This window comes from Equus przewalskii, chromosome 3 (genome assembly GCF_037783145.1).
Source record: "Equus przewalskii isolate Varuska chromosome 3, EquPr2, whole genome shotgun sequence".
NCBI classification, from domain to species: Eukaryota; Metazoa; Chordata; class Mammalia; order Perissodactyla; family Equidae; genus Equus; species Equus przewalskii.
In genome coordinates this window covers 64,907,176-64,932,209 of record NC_091833.1, presented here as the reverse complement: position 1 = coordinate 64,932,209, position 25,034 = coordinate 64,907,176, and the positions used below count along the sequence as shown (strand labels likewise).

Here is a 25,034-nt window from a genome sequence, read left to right as displayed (position 1 = left end):
TAAGAACATCGTTCTAGACATCAAATTGTTGGGAAACCTTAAACACTAAGGTAACCAGAAATCTCCAGCTTTTCTGACAGCACAGAAGCAAAGCTACAGTGGCTACTCCTGCGTACCCACCACTCAATGCTGTCCAAGGCCCTCATTGTCTCCAGCCCACAGAAACTTTAACCTCAGCTCAGGGAAGATGCCAAAGAATCACATAGAGTTTGAAATTGTATTTGAATTTTAAGCTAGATCCCGGCCCCCTTCTTTCTCCAAGGAAGTTACAGGAATTTCAGGACAAGTTGTGGGAAATGTGATTGGTCCAAATTTCAATCAGGTCAACTTTGAAAATGTTGGTTTACTTATAACTAGAGTCAGAAAGATACATGAGTTTATTCTTATTTAGTTGTACGTGGGCAACATCAACTATGAATTTTACAAAGGACAAAATTAAAAAGCAGTTATTATACATATAATGTTAAATGAAAAAAATCATGAAAAAATAGATGTTTAAAAAATAAGTAACAATTGTTGCCTTCTGAGATCGAGATTCTACTTCCTATCCCCACCCCAACTGAATCTTAATTGTTTTCAAGACTCTCCAATATTTGTACAATGCATAACTACATTACATTTTTTAAAAAACAATAGCTTTGATTCTGAAAAATTATAATTATTGAACAGGGTTCTGAGAAATTCCTTAGACTTTTATCCAAACAGTAAGAAAACAAATCATGTCAATTTCTTCCTAGATTTGACCCCTTAGTTTAGGAAATAAGGATGTAATAGTTTCCTAAGACCCTAGTGAATTTTTCATGATCCTGTGTGTCTTCTAATTTAGACAAGGAAGCTTTGACTGTTACTGTAAACATAGTATAGAAGGAAAATCAAAAATAGAATACAGAAAAATAGGAGATATAAGCTAAAACAACGTTGTATAAGTAAAAAGTAATAATTCTTCTTTTGTTTTTCCTTTATTTTACTGGCAAATATCACATTCTTTAAAACTTTAGCTTACAGAGCTTACATTCATCACATTGTACATAAGAAAGAAGGAACATTAAAGCATAAGTATTTCAAATTTGCTAAAGACATTCAAGCACGAATTACACTCAGTTTTCATTTTTTATTTTGTTGCTGAGGAAGATTCGTATTGAATTAACATCTGTTGCCAATTTTCCTCTTTTGTTGCTTGAGGAAGATTATCCCTGAGCTAACATATGTGCCACTCTTCCGCTATTTTGTATGTGGGTCACCACCACAGCATGGCTGACAAGTGGTTTATGTCCGAATGTGGGATCCGAACCCACAAATCCAGGCTTCCAAAGCAGAGCTTGCCAAAATTAATCACTATGCCATGGGGCTTGCCCCTATACTCATTATTTTTAGGCATTATATAATGTAATGTAATGTATATAAAGACTATTTATAGACATCTTGAAATCAGCTCTTTTATGTCCAAAATTTACATTAGACTAAGGTAAATTCCAATATAGACACTTTGCAGAAAGTGAAAGAAAATAAGTAAGGAAATAATAAGTATAGTTATGCCCCCAAGTTTATTTGTTCTTTAGTTCTTTCTCCATAATTTTCAAAGCCCATGTACAGTTATTAATACATAGATATATTTACACATATATCTATATATAAGTATATGTATATATCAGATGTACTACTAAATGGAAAGAAAGGTAATCACAAAAATAAAGAAAATGAAATTCTTGGTTATTTTTAATGAGACTGACAACTCAAACTATCTGTGTGTTTCTACATCATTATAGATTCATGTAATATTTGAAAATAAAAGAAAGAACCAAAATAAAAAAGATAACAGCAGGGAAAACATTCTTGTTTTTTATATAAAGATCTCAAAAACCCTGTGAACCTGATCCTAATTGTTCACATGATTCCTTCTCTACCAATCTAAACTTTTAAAAAGTTGAAGAATGATGGAGGAGAAAGCTTTAACCTCAGATATATTAAGAAATTCCTTTTTAGATCTCAGTTTGTAATTTCAATGTAGACCCTTTCATTTCCTGCTCATAGTGTGTGTCAAATTTCTCATTCAGGGCCACTGTAAAGTGATTCTTCCAGTCTCCCACAATCCCTGTAACAAAAGAGAAAAAACAGTAAATACGTCTTCCAGTCAGAATCATGAAATCTTCTAATATTTATCACTTTCTTTAATCTAATCAAATTGTGTTCTTGTACTTCTCAATTATAGAAATAGAATGTATACCATAAATAATATATATTTGAGTTCACAAAGGATATATCCTGATCGCTAAAAAAGAAAAGAAAACAAACTGCAAATTTCTTTCTCTGATTCTTCCCTTTTATATTTTACTTAATTTTTCTTATCCAATTTCCTGTGAAATGTTGGACCTCCTAAGATGAGATCCATGTTTTACCCACTTCCAAGACATTATCATCTTCATGCTGGTAACCCTCAAATCCAGACTTATATATCCATATCCAACTGCCTACATGATAGTGCCACCTGGATTGCATACAAGTATCTCAAATTCAACTAGTTCAAAAGTAAATTCATGTTCTCCCTCACCAAATTGTGTTTTCTTTGTGCACTTTTCCATAACCTGGTTAATGGCAACACCAGGTGTCCAGGCATAAACTTTGAGGTTGTCCCTCAACCACAGCATCTAACTCTTTCTTCATATTCAGACTTCCTTCATATCCATTGCCTCCTTCCATTTCTGCAGCCACTGACAGAGAAGCTCCTCAGTGTTTCCCACCTGTGCTAATATGATAGTCTAGCAGGGCCTTCTCTTTTGCTTTCCATCATTTCCAACATTACCCTGACAGAAGAAAGTCACCTGTATTTTAAATTAGTCAGTAGTTCACTTGCCTCCTTAGCTCAAGGAGCTCTAAACTTTCCCAATGAAATAAACACAGAAGATAGAAAATGTGTGTCCTGAGGATTGGGTAGAATCTGAGCATATAGCCGGAAGCAGCCCTTTACATGCATGACAACTATTTTAAGATCATTGTTTCATCTTAAAAATACATGTGGATATTATGGAAAAGGAGACTGAGATAATCTGAGAAGTGAATAATTAAAATATAACCTGCACGTTAACTCTCTTTTCAGGAGCTCCCTGTTTTTGCCCAGAGTCAGGTTTGTTTTTCCCATTATTTCAAAGATCCCTGACCCTCTCACTGACAATTGGGTTCAAAGAACAAGATTTTCTTTGTCCTATCTCTGCTTCACATATCAGTAAGCCTGGATGTCCCAATACTCTGCATCTCCTCCACGCCTTTGGGTTTATAAACGGACTATATCTATTCAGACCCCGCCGCCTCCTAATAGAACGTCACCTCATTGTACTTTGATGTTTTTGCTAAACAGACTTGTATTTGCCACTATTTGCTTTGAAACTTAGCCTTTTTTCAAGAGGTTTCTTGAGATATAACTGATATACAAAGAACTGTGCATATTTAATGTGTACGATTTGATGAGTTTTGACATTTGTCAGTCTTGAAAAGTATCTGCCAGTTGGTCAAGGAAAAGCTAAGTGTTCTAAGCTTGTTTCATCATCTCAAAATGAGATAATAATAGAAGCTTTCTCCTGAGTCTCTGATTATAATTTAAAGAGAATTAGAATTGTAAAATTATCTATGTTTATGTAATGTATATGGTGCAGCATCAAGGCACAAAGGCTTAGTAAATGAAAGCTAGTAGAATGTGGTATTAGTGCTGGTGCTGAAGTTGGGGTTGCTGCTGCTCATACTTAATGTAATGTGCTGCATATATTAAATAATCAACAAGTAATAGCAATATATTACTAGTATTACTAGTAGTACTAATGTTTTATGCCTCTCTAGAACTGGTAACTAACTCAATAAAGAGAGTGCTCAAAGGTCAAATAGCTCTGAAGAAAACAAGCTGGGTTCACAGGCATGAATAGACCTCAATAGACATTTGCCTATAACTATGTCAACTTGCGAGTTCCTATAACAATAGAGGCAAATAATATAACTATCTCACCTTTTCTCATGAAGGGAGATATTTTTTGGTTCATGATTTCATCTGGTAGCATTGTGTAATTGGTAGATGGATTGTTCTTCATCTCATGGAATGAAGTATGTTGTACAATCTTGTCCACAAGCTCCTCTGATGGTTTCCTTCCCAGAAATTGCATTAATTTTATCACTTCTCTTTTGATATCCTAGGGAGAAAAATTATTTTGAAGACTCCATTACTAAAATTGAATACATTACTATTTGAATTTAAAAAAAGAGAGAGAAAAAAAATCTTTCATTTTTCCCACTGGTAATGGAATTAGGCTTCTAAAGAGGAAAAACACCTCCTGGGGAAGTGGTATTCTTTTTCTTTGAGGAAGATTAGCCCTGAGCTCTCACCTCTGCTGCCGATCCTCCTCTTTTTGCTGAGGAAGATGGGCACTGAGCTAACATCCATGCCCGTCTTCCTCTACTTTATCTGTAGGACACCTGCCACAGCATGGCTTGACAAGCGGTGCATAGGTCCGCACCCAGGATCTGAACAGGCGAACCCCAGGCTGCCAAAGCAGAATATGTGAACTTAACCCCTGTGCCACCAGCCCAGCCCAGAAGTGGCATTTTTTTAACTTCTCTAAGGATAATTTTCCTTGTTCATATGATGGACATAAAAGATACTTCAATTATTGTTAGAATACTAAATGAGTTGATGTTTCTAAAATATTTATTGTTGTCCTTGAGGCATACTACATGCTCAATAATATAATCTATGAATATTAATATACTCTTTCAAAGACTACAGTTCCCTGTGAAAGACCAAGTTTTGGGGTGAAAATATGCAGACAGCTTTCAGTTTTCTCCTAATCTACTGGGTAATTAGTGAGAAGCAAAGGAATCAGAAGGATTAAGAAAAGATGGGGAAAAAGCAAATACTCAACATAAAACATCAGATTTATACAAACTATAGCTACAAACATCCCCATCTCTATAACTTCAATAGTGTACCCTATTATCCAGTTAAATCCCTCAATGCAACCATTCACAAAACCAACTAAAACGCTTATTTTGATGTTTAGTTCCCTCTACACAGAATACTGTTCTCAAGTTCTCTAGCCAATAAATTACAGCTTGTCTGTCAGACTTCAGCTTAAGTATCACCTTCTTTGGGATGATTTCCTTGATTATTCCAATCTGAGTTAGATAACCCTATATTTGTTCCCATAATTTTCCATATAAATTTATTGTACCATTATTCTCATAATTTTTAAATTTATTTGTCTGTCTTCCACAAAAAAAGACCATTTCTCTACATATACTCTTTGATAGACGTAATATTAATTTATAACATTACATAAATTTCAAGTGTATCCCCTTATATTTTATCTTCTGTATAGAGTACATTGTGTTCCCACCAAAAGTCTAGTTGCCATTCGTCACTGTACATATGTCCCTCTTTACCCCTTTCACCCTCCCCCTCACCTTGCACCTGGCAACAACCAATCTGTCTTCTGTATCTGTGTGTTTGGTTTTCGTTTACTTTTCACATATGAGTGAAATCATATGGTATATGACTTTCTCTGGCTTACTTATTTTTCTTAGCATGATACCCTCAAAGTCATTCCATAGCATTGCAAATGACAAGATTTCGTCTTTTTAGAGTTGAGTAGTATTCCGTCACTCCATCTTTATCCATTTCCATCAATGGGTACTCAGGTTGTTTCCAATTCTTGGCTATTGTGAATAACGCTGCAATGTACATCAGGGTGCCTATATATGTTTTCAAGTCAGTGTTTTCATGTTCTTTGGATAACTATACAAAAGTGGAATAGCTGGACCATATGATAGTTTTATTTTTAATTTTTTGAGGAATCTTCATACTGTTTTCCATAGTGGCTGCACCAATTCATATTTCCATCAGCAGTACATAAGGGTTCCCTTTTTCTGCCTCATCTCCAACATTTGTTATTTCTTGTCTTTTTAATAACAGCCATTCTGACAGCTGTGAGGTGATATCAAAACAGGTTTTGCTTTGTGTTTCCCTAATAATTAGTGATGTTGAACATCTTTTCATGTGCCTGTTGGCCACCTGTATGCCTTCTTTGGAAAATGTCTGTTCAGATCCTCTGCCCACTTTTTTAACTGGGTTTTTTGGTTTTTGTTGTTGAATTGTATAAGTTCTTTGTGTATATTAGATATTAACCCCTTATTAGAGATATGATTTGCAAATCTCCTCTCCCAACTAATAGATTGTCTCTTTGATTTGTTGATGGTTTCCTTTGCTGTGCAGAAGCTTTTTAGTTCAAAGTAATCCCATTTGTTTCTTTTTTCTTTTTTTCTTCTGGCCTGAGGAAATATATTTTAAAAATACTGCTAAGACCAATGTTAAAGAGCATGCTACCCACGTTCTTCTTCTAGAAGTTTTAGGTCTTATATTCAAGTCTTTAATCCATTTTTAATTAATTTTTATGCATGTTTTAAGATAGTGGTCTACTTTCATTCTTTTTTCATGTGGCTGTCCAGTTTTCCTAACACCGTTTGCTGATGAGACTTTTCTTTTTCCATTATATGTTCTTGGCTTCTTTGTTGAAAACTAGCTGCCCCTAAATGTGAGGGTTTATTTCTGGGCTCTCAGTTTCATTCATTTCATATGTGTGTCTGTTTTTCTGCCAGTACCATGCTGTTTTGATTACTATAGCTTTGCAGTGTATTTTGAAATCACAGAGTGTGATACCTCCAAGTTAGTTCTTTTTTCTTTGAATTGCTTTGGCTATTCAGGGTCTTTTGTTGTTCCATGTAAATATTAGGATCTTCGTTCTTTTCCATGAAAACTGCCATTGGGATTTTCATAGGGATTGAAATGAATTTCTAGATTGCTTTAAGTAATATGGAGATTTTAATGATGCTAATTCTTCCAATCTATGAGCATGGAATGTCTTTTCATTTGTTTGTGTCTACTTGGATTTCTCTCAACAATGTCTTACAGTTTTCAGTATACAAGCCTTTCATCTCCTTCATCAGACAATTTTTATAGAATCTCTACATTTTAAAAAAATCTTAGTTCTCTCTCTTCTTCTACCTACATCATTTTTAGATTTCAATCTCACTAATTCTCTCTTCAACATGATCTGCTCTATTTCCAATGATTTCTAATGTATTCTTCATGTCATTTATTGAGTTCTACAGTTCAAGGATTTGTTTATTTTTGGAAATTTCAATCTCTCAGGTAAAGTATTTCTTCTGTTCATTAATTTTATTCTTAAGCTCATTGAACTGCCTTTCTGACTTTTCTTGTAGCTTATTGAGTTTCTTCAAGACAGCTATTTTGAATTCTTTACCAGTTAGATCAACAATCTTCCATGACTTTATTTTTGGTTTCTGGAGAATGTTTCTTTCTATAATGCCATGGTATTGTGGCTTTTGCTTGCTGAGTTATTTCTCTGTGGGCACATTTACTGTAGCAAACACATCTATTTAGATATAGTTTTGATTCAAGATTTTGAACTGCTTGGAGATTAGAAGCTTTTCTTTTATTTTTCAGTAGATGGCTCTATTGTGCTAGCTTTTGGTTTCTCTTACCTGAGCTGCCTCTTGCTACATTTGAGGATCTGCATATCCCCCCCTGCACAACCTTTGTATTGCCACTTCTCTCCTCTTGACCATCTGCACTGTTGGGGCTTGCTGATGCCTTGTTGCTGGTGTTTCTGTAGTTTCTGGCTTTGCCACAGAGACTCAGGGATGGCAGACACTCTAGCAGTATCCAGGATCATCTGGTTCAGAAGTGCCACAGCCCTACTGGGGCAGGGAGTGGTGGGGAGTGAGCTTGATAGTCAGGGCACCATCTCAGCTTTTGTTCCTTACCTTGTGGTCACAGGTTCCAGCTGAGGTTGGGCTGTAGAGTCCTGTATGCATGTCACCACTGCTACCAGACCCCTGGCCAAGGCTGGGGTCTTTGATTATGGGCTTTCCCCCTCTACTCTGCTTCCCACTCCAGGAGTGTCCACAGCTGGCTGGCTGTAGTCACACACATGCCTCTGCTGCTGCCCACCAAAATCTCTGGGGTTGAGAGCATCTGGCTTAGTCACTGCAGCCAGTGATCTAGGATCCTAGGCTATGCCTCTGCTGTGCCCCAATTTAGCATTCTATGTGTGCTCCAATTCACTGGCCTTTGTATGTATCAATGTGTGTATCTTTCTGGCATCCTGTTGCCTTATGCATTGTAGGCTTGTCAGATTATGGATGTTATATTGTAATTTGAAGGTGAGAGATAAAAGAGTCCTCTCACACCTACTTGGTGATGATATCATCCTACATACAATGTCAATATCTTATTTTCTTTCTACTTGATACATTGTAGAAACAAAAGAAAAGTAATTTATTCATTCTTAGGCTCCTTATTGATTCAACTGTAAAGATAACCTGAACATGGTCATTATTGACCAAAATAGGGAGCGAATGGACATGGACAATTTGAAGAGGTGAATTGGTTAAATTAACTAAGAAATTTTGTTTTTGTGCCTTTCAAATTTACTGTCTTCAATATTCTAGTTACAAAACACAATGTGCAAAAATTATTGTGCAAAAGTGTGAACAAGACACGGATATTGATTCCTTTCTTGGTGCCAATAAAGAATGAACATAGAGAGGACATTTCTCATCTCTTAATGAAGGGAACCAGTGTTTTGTCTGTTTTTAAAAAATAATTTGATATGTGTACCTATGTGCTTTAAAGAATAAAAAAGTGTACAGCACCCCTTACCTACTATCCATCTTATGGAATAGAACATTCAAAATTTGTTGGGTTCTTCCATGGGCAAGTTTCAAATTGCTTTTCTTCCACTCTCCATTCCCATTCCCACAAACAACAACAGCAACAAAACCTATCCTGAAATTGATCTAATCAATCTTGTGCTTTACTTTATAGTTTTCAAACTTTTATATGTATCTATAGACAACATATAGCTTGGTTTTACCCAATCGATGTGCATATTTGAACTTTATTCCTTTTCATTGCAATATAATATAATATTTAATTATGTAACAATAATATACATCATATCCTGATTCTTGAGTTTATGTATATTTGGGTTGTTTCCAATTTTTATGGTTATGAAGAATGCTGCTATGAAGACTGTTAACAGTACATATAACCTAATTAACACATATCAGAGATTCTGAAGAGTATATACCTACTAGTAGAATTTCTGAGTCTTAAGTTACATGCATGTTTACCCTTCCTAGATAATGACAAGCTGTTTCCACAATATTTGTATTTTTACTCTTCTATCAGCAGTGTGTTACTTCTCCCTGATGCATTTCTTGACTAATATTTATTATGGTCAAATTTTAATTGCTGTCAGTCTTCTGGCTATGACATGACATCTCACAATGATTTTTATTTTGAATTACTTATTACTAATGAAGCTAAAGAAAACCTAGATTATGAGGAAATTTTGATGTCATCATACTTTTGCATAATGCTTTGCCAGCATTCTCTTTACTCTCTCCTTCTGGAAGTTTGAGCTGATATATGTGGGACCTTATTACTCTATCCTACATATCTATTATTCTCTTTTCAAAGTAGTCTATTTGTCTCATGTGGCACATTCTATGGAATTTCCTCAGCTCCATTTTATGTATAAGTAACCATCTCTTGATTTTCTAATTTTAATGTTTTTTATTATTTTAGAAATTCTATTTTGCTAATTTTTTTAATCTGCCTTGACAATTTTAGTAAGATATAGTTTCTTTGTAAAATTTTTAATTTCTTCATTTCTTTAAACATATTAGACTCAGTTATTTTATAGTCCTTATCTGATAACTCCAACATCTATAAATTTGGAGTCTTGTTGACTCATCCTGTCCATTGTGATTCCTTGTTTGTATGTGTTTCTGTGTGTGTGTGTTTGTTGTTGATGTTTTGTTTTATTTGTTTTATGAACTCAAGTTCTCTCAAATTTTATATCTGGTAATTTTTTGAGACTTGGGTTTAAATGTATTCATTCATAGGAGACTTTTATTTACTAGTTTCAAATCTGTGCCAAAGTATCTGCATTGTTGTAACTTTTGGAGGTGGCTGCATCATTTATTTAAAGGCAGATCTTTGACTCTAGAGTGTTGTCAAATGCTACCATGTTAGAAATTACTAAGTTGCCCATATGTTTTCAGCTTCTTACCTCCTGCATGTCTTCATAGAAAAGAAATAGCACATGTGGCTTCTTTCTCTTTTCCCACCAAGATTTTGCATGTTTATACCAGGAACCATAAGGAACTAAAATTAGAGATAAAAACAATGCAAAGGCATAGTATCATCCTTATACAGCTTGAAAATGAGTGTTCACACAGCAGTATCAAAAATAAATATAAATAAATGATCATGGAATGAAAACTAGAGATCAGACACACAGCTTAAGCAAATTTCTCTGCAGAAAGAGAGGCAAAGTATGTTGAATAATCCATGTACTTTCATCATTATGACCTGGTTTATGACACAGAGGAAAAGTAAAGGAAATTCTCTTTCCATCAACTTGCTTCAGGGCTTATGAGAGCATTTTTGAAAATGATATGTGTGTGCATGTGTGCGTGTGTGTGTGTAACATCAAGCTGTTAGTGAAAGGAGTTGAGTTAGTGGAGCTATCAACATTCTTATCATCAGAATTCAGGCCAGGTCTCAAATTGACCATTTACAAACTAGCCTTGGCAACTGAAGCTAGTAACTATATAAATTTTTGTTATGCTATTTCAAGCTTAGGTGGTAAACGATATTTTCTTCAAGGACTTTAGTATCATTCTGACTCTAAAAAATTGGAAGATTTTGAAGATGATCTCATATGACCAAATGCTCTCTCTTCCTTTCTTTTCTCTTATCTTCTTGCATGTATATCCAAATGTTTCACCCAATAAAAAGCTGACAGAATAACATCATAATGTGTAAGTTAAAGTATTCTGGTTTGCATTACATCATTGCATATCTCTTCTGTTCTTTGTCCTTATTGACAATTTTCTTTACAGAAAAAGTTATGTAATGATATTTATGTGGTCTTATTCATCTGTTTTATAGAGGTGCAACATTATTTTTCTCTGCCTTACAATGTGGGTTTTGATGATGTTGAGGTATATATTTTATTCATGATGATTTAGCATAAATTTTTCCAACATGTAGCAACAAACATAAAGTACATACATCCTACTTTTATTTAGTTAATGTCATCTACCATGGATATAGAAATGGCATTATTATCATTTTTCCTTACAGTTATTACTACAGAATCAGAATGGCCTTCTTTAGCTAATAGTAAACTCTCCTCTATACTTTCTTCCTCAAATCTAAATACTCAGGTGTTTTAATACGGAGTTAACTAAAAAGGAAAAATCTCCCAGAATTTCTGCTCAAGTAACTCTGTACTGTTCTGAAAAATCTAGTTGAATCATTTAGACTCTACACTGCATAGAATGAGTAAGAACTTTGTAGATGTTCAGAATTCTTTATGAATTCTGGTCTCATGTAGCACCTGAAATTTTTCAGGAAACAAATGAGCATTCTCTTTTCTTTTTTCCTTCCTGCTTGCTCAATGGAATTTAATAGCATGTTGTGGAATAATTTGCTAATAAGAAGAGATAAGAGAGAAAATTTGGGCCTGAGTTTCTGTCTTATGAAAATTTGTACTTCCAACTTCCAAACAGACTTCTATATATTTATTTTTAGGCACTGAGCTAGAGTGTCCAGGTTTTGACATTTGACATCCATGTCCGGAAATCCTATGCTTGCTCTAAAATTCAAAGGCTTCTAAAACTTCTGTGTATTAATGAATGATCAGGGAAGAAATTAGACCAGGACAGACAAAAAAGATTTTTGCTCAGAGATGCCATTTGTCTTGTATCGTTTGCCTTGAAAGAGTTTAGAGAAAAGAAGCTGTTCTTACCTTCTCCATCCATGAATTTCTCCACAAACTCTTGAAAAGATCCAGGATGTGGATGCCCAGCTACCATTAGAAAGAAATAATAAAAAGAAACAACCACGTCCTTGGCATTCCGGCAAAGATAGATCATCTAAGAGAATGAAATCATATATTAAATCACCTATTTTTTTTCAAATGTAGTTTCATCAAGATTTAAAAGGAAATCATTTGTGCTTTCAACTATAAATATACTATAATGCATTATATATATATATAATACATATTCATTGTAGAAAGTGTAAAATATATAAAATTATAAAGAAGAAAAGTTCTTTAATAACTTGAAGTGACAGCATCTTTTGTAGTGTTGTTCAAAGCCAGTTCTCACTTTTCATTTTCATGCCACCTTCAAATATAATACCTTATTTACGCATCACAAATTCCATTGATATACATTGGACCAGATCAATTATTATCCCAAATTTATAACTGAAGAAACTAAACCAAAGCTGAGTCAGACTAGATAATTGACAATAAATCAATGAGAGTAAATGATCTGATAAATCATTACGTCAACAATAAAGTCCTCTGGTCTTTATTCTATACCACCATTCTACATACTAAAGAAAAAAAAGTCCTGCTGTTTCCTCGCTTTCAATCTTGGGGAAAAATACATTTTTATGAGGGTCTATTTAAACGCACATTGATCTCAGTGAAAATATAATCTTCAACAACACCTTGCTAAGTTTCCATTTTACACATAGAGGAAACACCAATAAATTAGCAACAGGAAGACATTTTTTTTTTAAGTTGCTAGTTCTGACACTAAGTTCTATCATCTTGTTCAAAGCACCAAACATTTTGGACCTACATTTTTTTATGCATTAAGCAAGTGAACTGGGTCAGATCTCTATAGTTTCTTCTGGGTCTGGTACTTAGAGCTGCAGGAAAAGATCTGGAACCAATCTCTGATATCCCAGTGGTCTTCCACATCTGCCCTCAGGCGCCTGAGCAACGCGATGAGGGAAGGTTGCTCGTGATCTCCACTGTTTACCGAATACGACTAAGCTCACTAAATTTGTCTTACTCAAGTCTCTACATTTTCAAACAATTTTAAAGAAATCTTCCACGTTATTCTGAGAAGTATGGCTCTCATTTTTAAGGTCTCTCTATAAAATCTTTTCATTATTCCAGAAAGAAAGTGATATTTCGGTTCTTACCAAAGCTATCATTAGCCATATTGAACTTTTCCAATCTTATTTACAACTCTCCCTTGTTCTTTTTGCCTATTAGCTGAATGGAATTCTTTGCTAATATATTCATGAATATGCTTCAGAATTTTCACCCTTTGCCTTTCTTCATGCTATTCTTTCTGTCTTGAATATTCTCTGCATCTCAAAATACTACCCATACTTAACGCTTGACTCCAGATCTTCCGTGAAGATTTTTATTCTGCCACTTGATGGGGGTGGGGGAGGGAGCAAAATCAATCCCTCTTCTCATAAAATCCCATTAGTTTATCTTATCTACATTTTGGCAAATCCTATTCCATATCTAAAACTTTCTATTGCACATACTGTTCCTGCTTTCAAGGAAAATGTAGTTCTTTCTTGAAGATATGATTTTCCCTGTAGCTCTCTCAAGTCAAAATTGCTAGCTTACCCACATTTCACTTGAAATCATAATCCATCTAAAAATCCTATACTTGAAAGATTCCCTTCCTGGGACAGTGAATCCATTCCTCTCCCAGATAAATTTCTAAGCTTGTGGTCATTCCCTTGCTTTAATTGAAGATTTGAACACCTGCCTTGTAGTATTACTCTCCATTCCAAATCCTGTCATCGTCTTGTGTAATTTTAGTATCTGCACGCATGATCCCTCTGCTTCTCTGTGCCCTTGTACTCATTGATCATTGCTTCTATTTTGCTTCAGTCAACCACTTTTATAATCAAATTGCGAATCTTGTTAGTACCCTTAAGGTTTCACTTTTGAAGACTTATCCTGGAGCCTCACGTTTTCTTCCAAGAAAATCCTGCTCCCTCCTTCTTCCTTATCAGTTATTCCCAATATACCTCAGCTGCAGCCACTCCAAGACCTCAAATCTCTTGGTCTCAATTATTTCTCTTATCTATAAGCCTATTCCATTTTTCTTCACTTTCTTTTTTTTCTTTTATCACTTTTATTTTCTGGTCCATCACTCCAAACACACTTTTACTAATAGTCTCAATCCATTTGTCTTCTTATCCTCTAGTGAATCACCATGGAAATACTCAGATCATTAATCCATCTAACTGTTTTCCTACACTTTGATTATCTCTGAGATGATAACCAGTTTTGTGAAGACTGAGAAGATGGTAAATGTATGGTATCTCTTTTCATTTGAAAAGTAAAGGGGTAACATCAAGGTTACAACCCATTCTCCAAAGGAAATAAAGTGACTTGGTCTAATCTCTTGAAAAAATGGCAATGACACTTTTCCATGAAAATACATGAATGGTAGTTACTAATGAGTAAACGGTATTTAATTTATGTATGGATGATTTCACCAGGATATATGTGGTCTAACTAGGATTGCTTATGATAAAAGCAAAAAAAAACAAATAAGAAACATTGGAATCTTCAGAATTTTGGATCACGGATCTCCAGAAAATGTCAAATACACCATTAATATCAGAGTAAAAAATGAAAATATTTCATGACTGTGATAAATCCCCTTTTTTGTTACTAATGGGTGCACACAATACTTTAATATCTCATAGGTATAGTATGGGTCATAGTGTATCCTAAAAATGCTGGAAAGGGCTTAAGAATAGCATCAGTGGTCCAAGACTTAGTGTTTTACCTGTACTTTGGGATTACATGTATCATTATTTCTAAGAAGCAAAACTGATCATGTCAATCATTTGCTTAATATATCTATAACTCCTTATTATCATCAAATAGAGTCCAAACATCTTAACTCAGCTTCAGTGTCTGCTGTAATCAAACCCAGCTTCTCTCTCTTCACTCATCCAGCCATATGTACGCTCAACCTCCCAGATAAACTGAACTGGTTTCACATTCCCACCTTGGGTTGCATCTGAGATTGTATACACAGACGCTTACACATCCTTCCCAACTCAGCTTAGATGTTACTTGCTTCTGGATGCCTCCCCTGCCCTCAGTGTCTGGGCTAAAATTCTTCTCTTACTTGACCTATGGCACCTCCTGCAGTGGACCTCTCTTTCTCCAATGGACCATGTGTCCATGAAGACAAGGATTGCATGTGTCTCGTTAATTGTTACATTGCTGATACGTGGTAGACACTCAGTAAATAATTATTATGTGATGCTTGTCTGGTTGATCTTTGTCTAGTTTGTTGCATTCCTCACAATGCCACACACAACAGTTTGCAAAAGGAGTACATTCAATACAATCAGTACTAACAATGAATACAAAAGTAGCTACCATTTATTGAGGTGTTTAGAATATGCTGGGCACTATGTTAAGCACGTTACAAGTATTATATCATTGAATCTTTATAACAACAAGATGAGGAAGATGCTAATCTTATCCTTCTTTTACAGATGAGGAAACTGCAGCTTAGAGAGTTTACCTTTTTTTGTTTCAGAATTACCTAGAATTGGCATTGAAATCTAGACTCTGACTATACTATGATCTACATTTATTAAATGTCTGTGGATTCAATGAAAGAATAAATGAACAAGTGTGGATAAGACACAGTTAAGATGTAACTTGACTTGATCATTCTAAAATTTTTTTGAGTTGGTTGAAGTTCTAATAATACTTGACTCTGGTTACCTTACAGTTCTTTTCCCAAAATGAGCCTGGAAGAAGGTCAGCTGACAGATGAGTCTTCATTATTCTAGGAGATGCCATCTGTTTCAGTTGTTTTACTCCTGATTTTTGAGAAATTAAAAGTAAGACAACTTCAAAAATTATAAATATTTATAAGAAATTTACAGATATTTAAAAAATAAAAGTAACGAATATTCTATATTCTATTCATAATAATACATACTGTGATGGGAGTTTTTATAGAGAAAATTATACACAAAAAATAAGATCAAATAAAATTTCACCAATTTGGAAAAATCATTATTAACATTTTGGGAAGCAGTCTTCCATACAAATATTTCTCTGTGCCGGATTCACAGCCATCCAAATATCACACACACAGATGGAGTTTTTAATATCTTCTAATTGCCTTTTTCTTAAGATATTGTGCTGAAACTACAATGCCAAGAAACACATGATATCCTAAAATTTTTAATCATTTCATAGTGTTATTATATCTCTTTTAACTTTTCTTTTGTTGGCTAACATTTTTTGTTTCTAATTTTTCATAATATTAAAAGAATCTGTGACAAATATCCTTTTGTGTATATCTTTGAAAATTTCATGGATATTTTCCTAGTTTTTAAAGTGTTATCATAGTCAACCCATAGAGAAATAAACAGTCACACATTACTAGGCTCTGCTGAAGGCATGTAAATACTATCCTTATTCACTGTATTCCAGACACATGCTACACCATAAACTCTGTGAAGATTTAAATTTAGAGGCCGGCCAGGTGGTGTAGCAGTTAAGTTTGCATGTTCTGCTTCTGGGTGGCCCGGGGTTCGCCAGTTTGGATCCCGGGTGCGGACATGGCACCGCTTGACAAAAACCATGCTGTGGTAGGCATCCCACATATAAAGCAGAGGAAGATGGACACGGATGTTAGCTCAGGGCCAGGCTTCCTCAGCAAAAAGAGAAGGACTGGCAGTAGTTAGCTCAGGGCTAATCTTCCTCAAAAAAAAAAAAAAAAGATTTAAATTTAAATTTACAACTTTCTTGTGTAGAAGACATAATATTTATTTCCACTCTTGTTTACAGTCTCTTTCCTTGTATAATCTACATCCACACCTTGAAACATATGTATACAACTTTTAAAATCAACTTAAACATTACCATTCATTACATCTTCTTTTCTGCATTCCAAGTAAGGTACTCGATTAAATATGGCATCTTCTTTGCACTTTTCCACATCACCCTCTTTATAGATCATGTCTACAATTTCGCTAAGCCAGGTTGTGCCTGTAAAAGTTAAACAAACCTGAGTCTCCCACTAACCATGCAGGGCTGATGACAGGCCTAGTGGATTTGCCGCTGGATTAAGTAGGAAGAAACCAATACGATATTATTTGAAAGATATCAGAATAACCAAAGGACTCTAGAAATATTTCCTCTAATATTTAATCTTATAGGTCCCAAAAATAGCTTCAACAAATAAGGGTGAATATTGTAGTAAGACACACCTTTGGTGAGAGTCCAAATTTGTCCATGATGGATTGCGATATTATACAAGATGTTAACAGTTTGGGATGGAAATTTTTGCATCAAAATAAAGCAGGCTTGAATAATAATGATGCATTTAAGCATGGTTTCAACTATAAAATTTACTGATAGCTGCTTAGGGCTCAATTTGAATCCTAGTTCAGAAGATGTAGAAAAGAACAAAACTGGTCTTTGCCCTATGGTCGTCCAAGGCCCTTTGAAGAGCCAGAAACAATGCTCAATAATTGCAACACTTTTTATTTCTTAAGATTTTGTAATACGGGTAGGCACAGGGATTTAAAGGACTGCAAAGGAGGAACGTTTAACTCAGTGTGCTGCTGCTGCTGTCACGTTTCAAAAAGAAATGCCATCAAGAGAACATAATTGAGCTCAGCCTTTACAAATTACTAGCATAAGTTCTTAACTTTGTGAGGTAGAGAAGGATTCTACCAGGCAGAAAGACTGTTTTGTTTTGTTTTTTAATCAAAGGTCAGATACTTGAAAATAGTATAGTGGTGAGGAAAAGAATTGGAAATAGATTATAAAGCCTAAATCAAAGAGTCTACCCGAAGAGATGGGTGGGGATGAGGCTACAGAGGCAAGCAGAAGGCAAACATAAAATGCCTTGTAGTTCATACTAAAGAATGCCAGTTGTTTCTAAAAGTTTTGGAAAGGCACTGATGTACATTAAGCAGGCGGATGAGATTATTGGGGATATGTTTTGGAAAGATTGTTCTAGTGGGAGAGAAAATAAAACATTGGAGTGAGGGGTCAATAAGAAGGGATGCAAGAGACCTGTAAGAGACTGATTCTGAGACATGGCTATGAGACTAAATGGGCAAAACATCTTGATTGATTGAATATGGGAAATGAAGAAGCAAGAGGAATTGAATCTGGAATCGCCCTCAGGTTTCTTCTTCAGATGCTGACATTGATCCAGAAAGAGAAGAGAAGTGGAGGAACAGCTTCAGAGTTAGAGTAGTCAAAGACATATGCAATGTTTGACAAATTTAAGTACTAAATGGAACAACCAGATAAAGTGGTCTAGGCTGGACCTTCCTAATTTCTAAAGGTCTACGATTGTAGGACTCCAGAACTTTGATAAACAGTTGAGCTAATCTCAGGAAAAAAGATATTGCTTAAAAATGGAGTTCGAGAGAATGACTTAAAGAAGTGGAGCTGGTTAGCTCAAAAGAGATTTCTTAAATCCGTGAAAATTGCTTATACTTTGTCTACACAATAATGACGATAGTGGCATAAATTAGAGTTGGTAATTTCAAATTTTAGTTATTGTTCTATAGTCATTCATATATATTACATAATTTTCTAAAGTGGGCAATAATACCCATTTGCCAATGGGCTGCTCAAGTTATAGCACAGATGTGGTTTTATAATAGAGTTATCCTATGCCACTTCCTATGTCTGTATCAAAATCACTATACCTATCCTTATTCAATATGGAGAATGGGTATGGAAGAAATAAACAGCTTAATATTTACCATGCAATAGGTTTGTCATTTCTGGGTGAAAAGGGAACAACTTTCAGATAACAAGGAGACTTACCAGATTTGGGATAGGTGGCAATGACAAGGTCATCTGGTCTTGCTTCGAATGCCTCCACATCATCCCAAAATTCAACAAAATCTTTATACATTAGAATTCCATGGATTCTGCCAAAGTATGAAGAACTGTCAAATTTGGAAGAATCCATCATACAGTGGTACACTGAAAGAGAAAACATATATTTTCCACTTTGTATGTACTTTAAAATGTTTTAATATTAATAATAGCTCTGAATATTGAGGTCCTCTTGAGAGTGTAGCATTTCTTAGCTGTTGAGTATTTGGGTTAAAGGCATATTAAAGAAGTATGTGACATATTCTTGGTGCTTTAATAGTTTCTCTTCCTATTAAGGAGATAAGTCTAACATAAAAGAATAATAAAGTACGAGACACTGTCAAGTAAAATGTTTAAAACTATCTACAGAATGTGTGATACATTTGTATTATCATGTTTATAGACAATATTTATATATAATAAATTCCAAGATGAATGAAAAAGACAGAGCCCTAAATTTCTATGTCAAAATTGAAGGGGCATTTAAGAAGACTAAGAAGTTCAGAAATACAGCAATATTTGACAAAGAATCACTTTGATTAATTATGTATACATCAAATAACAATAAAGATTAATGGCCATATTTGATAGCTATTACCAGAGCTCAAAGTCAGAGTTTCTGTATTTCCTGAATATGTTTCATTAAGTGAAAAAGTTAAAATACTTGATGAGTGTATTCAAAGAAGATGAAATTGATGACACTGTAAGGAATATATCTAAGACATGGATCCTTGAGAGAACAGAAGTTTCTTCTGGGACCTCTGACATTTCTTTTACTTCTCTCTCTCACTGGATCCGTAAATTAGTGGACACTGCCATTGAGTGAGTTGTCTGAAAATTATAAGATTACACAAGATATTTATCATTTGAGAATTCAAATCCTGATCCTGTGACAACCCACTTCATGTTCATGACTAGTCATAGAATTTTTAATTAAGCAAGTTTCCTTCCTTGGCTTTCAACTCCTTTCACTCTTTTTTTTCCAAACTTACCCCTTTCTGATTTTGTGATATGGCATCTCAACAAACTTTGTCCTTCTTTGGTATTAGCCTTTCTAGATCTCCCTTTTATCCACCCTTGCCCAAAAAGCTGCCTGGTAAGTTGTCGTACATTCATACATTTGTGACAGGTGCAGCTTTTATTGTCTTTTTCAGAGAGTTTGTATTATAACCAGGAGCCTCTTGGAGGCAACAGTTCTAGTCTCCTAATGTATTTCCTTTAATACAGACAATCCCAATCCCTGAGAGAGCACTGAGAAGACGAAATGAAATTAGTAGATACTGTAACAAATTAGTAGAATTAAATTAGTATTAAATTAGATCAAATTAAATTTAAATCTAATTTAATTTGATTTAATTTAATTTAATTAGAATTAGTAGAATGAAATTAGTAGATACTATACCCAAAGGAAGAAATATCTGATGGTCAAATTTTAGGAAGGTAAGTGACTACAAATGAAACCAAATAGACCCTTGACTTATCCTGAAGGCTTCTTCTGATAGTGTTTTCCTCGCTGCATTTCTAGGCTGCACATTACAGATGAAAACATTCGCATAGTACCTCCTTACTCTCCCTCACCAACACGTGGCTCTCAATGCCATCGATTCCATTTTCATATTTTTCCTCTCTTTCTACCTTTATTGTCACTGCCTTAGTTCAGAACCTCTCCAACTGTTGGTTGAATATGAAAATAGTGTTCCAACTGGCCTTCCTGTAAAAAGTGCATTTCTCCTCTTTCTATAACCAGCAGAAGAAGGAAAACAGATGTTATTTACTAAGCACTTACTTTGTGCCAGACTTGAAAAGTTTTATTTTACAATCTTATTTTCATGTTATAAAATTCTGTGAAAAAGCAGACAATATTCTCAGTTTGGTTGTTTGTCCTGTCCCAGAATCCTTGAGGACTGACCATATTTGTCTTACTCTAGGAAGGATAAATATGCACATATTTACACACGTTTGTAAACATGTACATGCAAATATCCTTATTTTCGACACATAATTGTTGACAAAGTTAAATATACAGAAAATGAAAGTGCTTTCTTTATTCTAATCTCAAGAGATAATTACTCCTAATAGTATTACATTTATTTATCCAAATATTTAAATATTTATAGAATCTATACACATGTATATAACAATTTGTATTATATTTTACATTCATTTTGTCCTTTATTTTTTCACTGAACTACATAATGTGAATATATTTTGGTGTTGATGTGTAAATTCTATCGTTATTCTTATAAATGACACACAGCAGTCCATACTATGGATGGAACATAGATGATACAATTCTTTATTGTTGGAAATTCCTGTTGTATCCAACTTTTTTTGGTATAAGTATCACTGCAATGTCTTCAGCATATGTCTTTCACACTTATCTTTACATGACAATGGAATTGCCAAAGTAACACACATACACGTGGAAGATACAAATTTTTTTTAACAAACCAATGAAGATTGTAACAATTTTACAGTCTATGAAATTGCCTATATTTTCACATCCTCACTAGGACTGGAAACTACTTGTTATAATCTTTCATGATTGAAAACTTATTTTTTTAGGGAGCTGGTCCCATTACCTAGTGTTTAAGTTCAGTATGCTCCCCTTCAGCAGCCCAGATTTGGTTCCTGGGTGTGGACCTACACCGCTCATTGGCAGTCATGCTGTGGCAGTGACCCACATGCAAAATAGAGGAAGATGGGCACAGATGTTAGCTCAGGGCAAATATTCCTCAGCAAAAAAATATATATATATATTTTAAATCTGCATTTTATAGACATTTTGTAATTTTCCTGTTTTTATAGTTTGTAAGTTTTTTTTTGGGGGGGAAGATTAGCCCTGAGCTGATATCTGTTGCCAATCTCCCTCTTTTTTTGCTGAGGAAGTCTGACCCTGAGTTAATATCCATGACCATCTTCCTCTGTTTTAAGTGGGACGCCTGCCACAGCATGGCTTGACAAGCAGTGTGTAGGTCTACACCTGGGATCCGTGAACCCCAGGCAGCCAAAGCAGAAGGTGCAAACTGAACCACTGCACGACCAGGCCAGCCTCTATAGTTTGTAAGTTTCTTGGTTATTTTATTCTATTTGATCCATTTTGCCCATGAGGAGTATTGCTTTTTCCTAACTTATTTAAAGTTAGTAATTTATTACTGATTTATATATTGATAGTATCTATAGCTTTTTTTGTGTTATATTGCCAGTTATCTTTTAACTTTTTTAGTGGTGTTGTATAGAAGTTTATTATTCATGTAATAAAATGTGTCAAATTTTTGCCTTATGGTTGGTATGTTTGCCTAAAACTTTAAATATGCTCATTTAATGAGAAATACATATGTGTTAAAAGTTTATGCATTCATATTCATTTAGATGATTAATATGTACCTGGCAGAGAATATGGTTATTAAGACTGTGGGCTCTACAGTAGGCCCTCTTGGTTTAAATCTTAGCTCTGCTATTTGAAGTTGTGTGATCTTGGCAAATTACTGTAGCTCTGCTCTGCTCCATTTTCTCATCTACTAACTGAGGATGAGAATAATTATAATTCTTACAAAAAACAGTTATTGAAACTTAAATGAGAGGATAAGCCTGACAATTATAAATGCTTAATAAGTGTAAGCTTATCTTGTTATTATGCCAAGTCTGTATGATAATGCAGAGGAGCCAGTCACTTTAAAGTCACTCAGTAACAGTACACATTACATGGCACTATCTCTGTTCAAAGCAGGGAAATATTTGTTCTCAAAAATTCTGAAAAGTGAGTTTCATATATATAAACTTATCTGGAGAAACTTATAGTCAATAATCTGTTTTCTCACTGGAGAGGATAAAATCTATACATGTCCAATCTGATTTTTCTCCTGTTTGTTTGCTTCTCTAAAGTTCTCTGGGACAACCCAGCATGACATTCATTTCATTTTGGTCCCAAATTGCATACCAGAAAGAAGGTACAATGAAAGATTTTTTCATTTGTTTATTTGTTTTTAACCAAAGAATGGCTTAACATGTGTTTTGGAAACCACACATTGACACTAGTCAAAGTTGCTCTTACCAAAAAGGAAAAGATTCCCAGTCCCTGAGGACAAACTCAACTCTTTCCAAACCTCCCTCGCTGGTAAATCAGATGCAATCTCACCAAAATGATGAAATTTTCATTAAAAATCAGTCTTGCTGATAAATCGGCTTGTTTCCCAAATCTTCTCATTGCTCTCAGAAAATAGATCTTTCACGAGAAGCAATGTGTATGAAAGACGTCGCTTGCTCTGCCTACTGATTTGTTTATTCACGTGAACAATTTTTCTTGATGTTTTGCCCACTTTGTAAGAATTCCCTTATAGTCAATTGGGAGCAGCTGATTTATCATTAAACAATTGGCTGACTTCTGGCATCCCTTTCACAGTCAATGTTGGTCTGACTTAACCTAGGTGTCGTATAATAAAATCTCTTTCTTTGTTTAACTTCCTTTGGTAAATTATCTCATATTACAATGTATAGATTCACCCTCTAGCTGCTCTCTTCTTTCTCAAAGGTATAATTCATCTGAAATTGTTAATTTCATTTCCTGAGTGTGTAGATTACTGTTGTCTAGAAACACCAACAAAAAATTGTTAAACTGTGATTCATAAATTCAATTGAATTAAGAAATCTTTTTTCTTCTTTCCTTTCTCTTTACTTCTTCTTTCCTTCCTCCTTTTCTTTCTCCTTTTCTCCACCTTCCCTTCTCCATCCCCTAATCTGCCTTTCATCCAGCAAATGCTATGTGAGTGCTTACCTTGTTCGCAGGCGCAGAGGTAAGTGCTGAGATACCACAGTGAGTACAGATGCATAGGGCTCATTGAGTCCTCACTGTCTTGGACTTACCTGGATTAGGGTAAAGTGGCTGAAAAAAGAGAATATCCTTTTGTGCATCTTTCTATCTATATTCAGTGCTATGTCACAAAGTAGATGCTTCACAAATACTCGTTAAACTTAATTGTTTGATCAAATCCTTCTGGGCTTTCTAGTTTTTACTAGGGACTCTGAGATAAAATAAGTACCTTCCTGTCAATGCTTTACCAAGCACTTGGGCTTCTCCTCTTGTTTATTGGATGCCTCCCACTTAAAAGTAACAATAGTATTTGCAAGGCTGCTGGTAGTAATAGAGTGCTTCTGACATATTTCACAAAAGTGAACACGAGCCTAGAAGCCAGTCTCCACTCTGTTTCTACCCTGCTAGCTTTGTTTCCTCGTTGGTAAAATGGAGACCATGTCTAGCATGCAAGACTTGCAAGGCAGCCTTGATACTGTCTATGTTAAAACTCTTTAAAGAGCAAAGTACTATATAAATGCAAAACGTTATTTTTAATGACAAAAGAGTGATTAAAAAGGCTTTAATGCTTTACATTATTAAGTAACTAAAGTTATAATATTGATTATATTATAATCAATAAAGTTTTAATATTGATTATAAGATTGATAAAGAATTTATTCTCTCTATATTTCCTTTTTTAACAGCTTTGTGCTATATAATTTGCATTCTATACATTTAGATAAATGTATAATCTATCTATTATACATATAAATGTATAATTTAGATAAATAGATAATTTAAACATTAATATCAACAATAATAATAAAAATACAACCTGTCCAGATGATCCTGTGAAAGAAACTTGATGGTCCAGTTTAGTTTTCTTAAAATTCCCACTCAGGTTGTGAGCTGCAAAAAGTTTTAAGACCACTTGCTCCTTTTGAATGTTTCTGGTGAGCTTTTATTCTGAATCCAGAGAAGGAGGCAGAGTTTAATTTGAGGGGTTTGGCTTTCTGGAGCATGTGACTCAATGGAGTAGAACAAATATGGATATACACCTGCAGATACATTTAGCCACGCTGAGTCATGCTCATTCATACAGAGATGTAGAAAGCCTCTGCTGTTATTTTTCCTTCTTGGCTCATAATCAAATTCCTAAATTTGCCAATAGCCATCAGTGTGTTGAAGACAGAGAGAGGGGAAGCTAAGGTGACAATGAGGGAGAAAAGATTTGAGACAAAATAAAGAGAGCTCGGAAAGGGAGAGTCCCTTGCTCCTTCACTGATGAATGATAAAATGGGTGAGGTACCTTCAAAAGAATAACTTGCTTGAGGAGTTAAAGGAGACAATAAAATGACAGGGAAGAAGCAGGAGGGCAGCAAGGACCCTGGATCAGGAGACCCGGCTCAGTTTACTGAGACCTGTCAAAGAAGACTTTGTAGTACTTG

General features: G+C 34.7%; 1 protein-coding gene across 2 annotated transcripts; it reads right to left on the bottom strand.

Annotated features, from left to right (window-relative positions):
- Nucleotides 1-946: 946 nt before the first annotated feature.
- On the bottom strand, nt 947-24,578 carry LOC103565618 (sulfotransferase 1E1). Of its 2 annotated transcripts, XM_070612789.1 has the most exons (9): nt 24,422-24,578; nt 23,569-23,676; nt 18,741-18,902; nt 16,812-16,937; nt 15,660-15,757; nt 11,883-12,009; nt 10,137-10,231; nt 3,992-4,172; nt 947-2,092 (listed from the first exon to the last, which is right to left on the bottom strand). In XM_070612789.1, the coding sequence occupies exons 2-9, from the start codon at nt 23,630-23,632 to the stop codon at nt 1,980-1,982; spliced, it is 966 nt and encodes a 321-aa protein (XP_070468890.1). In that variant the 5' UTR covers nt 23,633-23,676; nt 24,422-24,578; the 3' UTR covers nt 947-1,979. The 2 variants fall into 2 exon arrangements, with proteins under 2 accessions (XP_070468890.1, XP_008539953.2); XM_008541731.2 differs by lacking the exon at nt 23,569-23,676 and having other exon boundaries at nt 24,422-24,574.
- Between the last annotated feature and the right edge of the window lie 456 nt (nt 24,579-25,034).

Excerpts from the sequence above, each read along its gene's own strand:
- LOC103565618 (XM_070612789.1), bottom strand. The coding sequence starts at position 23,632 with ATGAGCCCTATGCATCTGTACTCACTGTGGTATCTCAGCACTTACCTC. Across the intron at positions 10,232-11,882 it reads GAAATTCATGGATGGAGAAG|TTCCTTATGGTTCCTGGTAT; the intron begins GTAAGAACAGCT and ends CTCTAATTTTAG. Across the intron at positions 2,093-3,991 it reads ATCTCCCTTCATGAGAAAAG|GGATTGTGGGAGACTGGAAG; the intron begins GTGAGATAGTTA and ends CTTTTGTTACAG.